The sequence below is a fragment of the Galeopterus variegatus genome, unplaced genomic scaffold, assembly GCF_000696425.1.
Source record: "Galeopterus variegatus unplaced genomic scaffold, G_variegatus-3.0.2 Scaffold9075, whole genome shotgun sequence".
Classification (NCBI taxonomy): domain Eukaryota; kingdom Metazoa; phylum Chordata; class Mammalia; order Dermoptera; family Cynocephalidae; genus Galeopterus; species Galeopterus variegatus.
Window position 1 is genome coordinate 26,513 of NW_007735186.1, and position 3,501 is coordinate 30,013.

Genomic DNA, 3,501 nt, shown 5'->3' on the forward strand with positions numbered 1-3,501 from the left:
GCGCGGGCTGGGAGGAGGCGCCGCGAGGGGTGGAGCGCGCCGCCGAGCCTCGCTCTCGGAGTTTTGACAGTACCCGAGCTGAAATTGTCAGCGGCGGCGAGCGCTGCAAAGTTGCGAGGAGCTCGTGGCCCCAGAACAAAGCTTGAGAAAAGTAAACAGGCGGCTGCTGCCGGCGAGCTTCCCTCCTTCCCTCTCCCCCTCAGCCTCCTTCCCGCCCTTACCCTGCTGCTTCCTTCCAGCAGCTCCGGGGGGAGGAGGGGAATGGGCTTGCTCTCTCTCCCGGCGATTACTAACTTTCGCATCGTCCCTGTTTTTCTTTCTCTCCCCGTCCCCTTCCCGCCCTCTGCAGACCATGGTGAATCCGGGCAGCAGCTCGCAGCCGCCCCCGGTGACGGCCGGCTCCCTCTCCTGGAAGCGGTGTGCAGGCTGCGGGGGCAAGATTGCGGACCGCTTTCTGCTCTATGCCATGGACAGCTACTGGCACAGCCGGTGCCTCAAGTGCTCCTGCTGCCAGGCGCAGCTGGGCGACATCGGCACGTCCTGTTACACCAAGAGCGGCATGATCCTTTGCAGAAATGACTACATTAGGTAAGACTCTGCTGCCTTTCCCCGAGAATGGCGAGCAGAGCAAGGCTAAAGGTGACCAGGGGGTTTAAGGAGAGGAGCAGGCACCTGTGGGAATACATTGCAGCCCTCACCTAAAAAATCTTCCGGTTCACCGAATTTAGGGGGTTCAGCAGCATGTATCAGTCTTGCAATATTTGATGACAAATAATGGCAAATGTCGTACTAAGTAAAAACTCTGTCCATCACCTGGACCGTCAAGTATGCAAAAAGTTGGGCACCTTTTGGACCAAAATTTTAAGTGTTTAACCCGAACTGGACTTTAGGGTAAACATTTCAAGCCGGAGTTAAGCTGCTCTCTTAAAGCAAGGTAGGGACCCACAGAAAAACTCAAAAGGTTGACTTAATAAGTGTAGTGAGAAATGATTTGTCTATAGTGATGGCTAACTATGATATTTCCATGAACACCTTTAAACTTTTTTGAGTGGAAAGCTGTGACTCATTCTTCATGCTTCGTGTGAAAAATGTTGATTATCTATCAGTTTTAAAAATTATAATGCTTATAACAACAGAAAAACACGCAACCGCTAAGGCATAACCTAGTGGTAATGTTTTTCTTCATACTTTTACTTGGAGGCTTGGAACGCTCGATGTTAGTGTGTGGTTTGCGATGTTGAATTTGCAGTTTTTTCAACTGAAAAATGTTCAGGTTTAGGGTTTTTTGTTGTTGTTGGCGTTTGTATCACTGCCCTTGATCCTTGGTTTAGGAAAAGAGGCTATAGAATTATACTAATTTTGCATTTTAAAGCAATGTATAGGGACATTCATATGTCGGTGTAAGCAGTCTTTTCCAACAAGTTTCAGTGCAATTAATGGAAAGAATTTAGGAGGTCAGGTGCCTATAGGATCTTTTCAGGTGAACTCAAGCTACTTAAACTCATTAATTTGAAAGGAGGCATTTGAAGGATTACACATTTAATTTGAGTAAATGGTTTGATAGACTGATGCACATGAATGCTTCTAGGAGGTGTTCTGTTTCAACATCCAGTAATTAAAAAAAAAAAAAACAAAAAAAAAACACACGCACACCGTTGATGTTAGAGAACCGCACACTTTTAGGAAGAATTTCATTCCATTTAAATTTCTGTCCTAAACCTTTGTAGTGATTAGCAGAAAATTTTCTTTCTTTCTTCAGCATGGATAAATCAGTGGATGAAAGATTTTGTTCAAAGTTTAGCTCCGTTGTGATTCGACTTACTCTGCGGCTGATAATGCTGAGATCCCAATTCAGTTCAGAGCTGAGTATGGATCTGTTTACCCCAGTGATATCATAGTGTAAAATGGTGTCGTAAAATGACGTCTGGTTATTTTGATTATGCAATCTATGTCTACTCTGCTGGCATCCTCAACCCATCAAGTAAAAGAAATATGAGAAGGCGGAGGGCTTTTACTTTTAAATTAAGATGGCAGCATTAATTTCACTAAGTGTTCTTTTAGAAGTAAATGTCGGAAAATCAGGAGCATGGTGTGTTGCTTTCTGGTCCTCCTTCCAAGCAATGCCATGAGCTTTGACAGTATTGTAATTAAATAGAGAGCAAAACTGTGGTGAGAAAGGAGGATGGTTTGAAGTGGAAAAATTGACAGTGTTGTTAAGATTTGGTGAATGGTATAGATTCATCTCTTATCCAAGTGCCTTCAAAAAGCCTTCCCTTCTGATTACAACTAAAAAGAAGATGAGTCCACTTGCATTCCCTCAGGACAAGTTTAGGCAAGTGGCTTCCTGGGAATCGAGTCCATTTCATTCCCTGTTCTTGGGGCCAAATATAAATGCCCATTTGGTGTTTTCTGTGGCCTAATGGAGCAACGGAGGATGTGTGCCCAGCCCTGAGCCTTAATTAATCAGGTCCTTACGCTCACTTCCTTTCTTTTTTCCTCTGAATCTGGGAACTGGAACAAGGCTTGCTCTTGAGGTAGCTGCTACCTTGAGAACCTTAGATCTGTCTGGGAGAGTTGAGTTCTAGCTCAGTACCAAATTGATCGCCTCACACTTTGCTCAGGGCTCACCACCAGCTGAGGCTCTCTCCCCTACCCCCCCGCACCTCTCACATCTAGAGATCTCTGAGGTCTTCCTTAAGTGTACCTCCCTCAGCCCCTCAAGATGCCAAAAGGGTGGGAAGGCGCGGGCGTTTCTTTTCTTCCCAGCTTCCTCCCTCCCCAGTCTCCCCCAAGTCCACTTGTTGGAGGAGCTTTCAATTCCGCACGGACAGCTACTGAAGAGTGGAGTAATCCGTTCGCAGACCGCCAGGTGAAGGGGACCCCTCAGCCCCCCTGGGACCACAGAGCGATTTATTAAGGGGCTTTTAAACTGTCTGACTTTGAGGTTGTGGTTTTTTGAAAACAACTAAGATCTGGCTAAAAAGCTGCCGGAGAGCTGGGAGAGGCCGGTCGGGACGCGGGTGGGGGCGGGGAGGTGGTTTGGAAGGGGAGGGGGGCGCTTCTCCCCGGTCCTCTCCCCTGTCCCCTCCCCCTCCGCGGCCAAGTGTCGTTTGGGCCGAGCTGGGCTTCTGCCTCCTCTCCCTCCAAGATTTCAGATAAAGCGGCTGCCTTGCTGCAGCGAATCCGCACAATTAAAAGCTTTAATTAGTGGCTCCTCCATTTTCTTAGTTCTGACGGGCTTTATCTAATGAGATCTGGTCTCTGGCTTAGATCTGCTCCGAATGACGTGTCCGCAATGAATGAGAGCTGCGTTGCAAACAAAACATTTAATTAACAAAATTGGCCTCTTAAGAGAGGGAGGGAAAGGCTGGGGGGGGGGGAGAGAGGGGGAGGGTGGATCTTAAAGGGACCAACGGCCTGCCTGGGCCCCCCACCCCACAAAAGTCGGCGAACCTTGGACGTGTCTCCCCCTCCCCCCTCGGTTCCCGACCCTCCCGCTCC

The 3,501-nt window shown here is 48.0% G+C and overlaps 1 protein-coding gene across 2 annotated transcripts in view; it reads left to right on the plus strand.

The window, feature by feature from the left end:
* The window catches only part of LMO4 (LIM domain only 4), an 18,940-nt gene that overhangs the window by 3,290 nt on the left and 12,149 nt on the right, over positions 1–3,501 (plus strand). Inside the window, exons 1-2 of one of the 2 annotated variants that reach the window (XM_008593387.1) lie at positions 5–151; positions 350–588. In XM_008593387.1, coding sequence (XP_008591609.1) covers positions 353–588 — 236 coding nt within the window. In that variant the 5' untranslated portion in view covers positions 5–151; positions 350–352. Of the gene's footprint in view, positions 1–4; positions 152–349; positions 589–3,501 lie in introns of those variants that run through there. The other variant, XM_008593386.1, reaches the window with a different exon arrangement.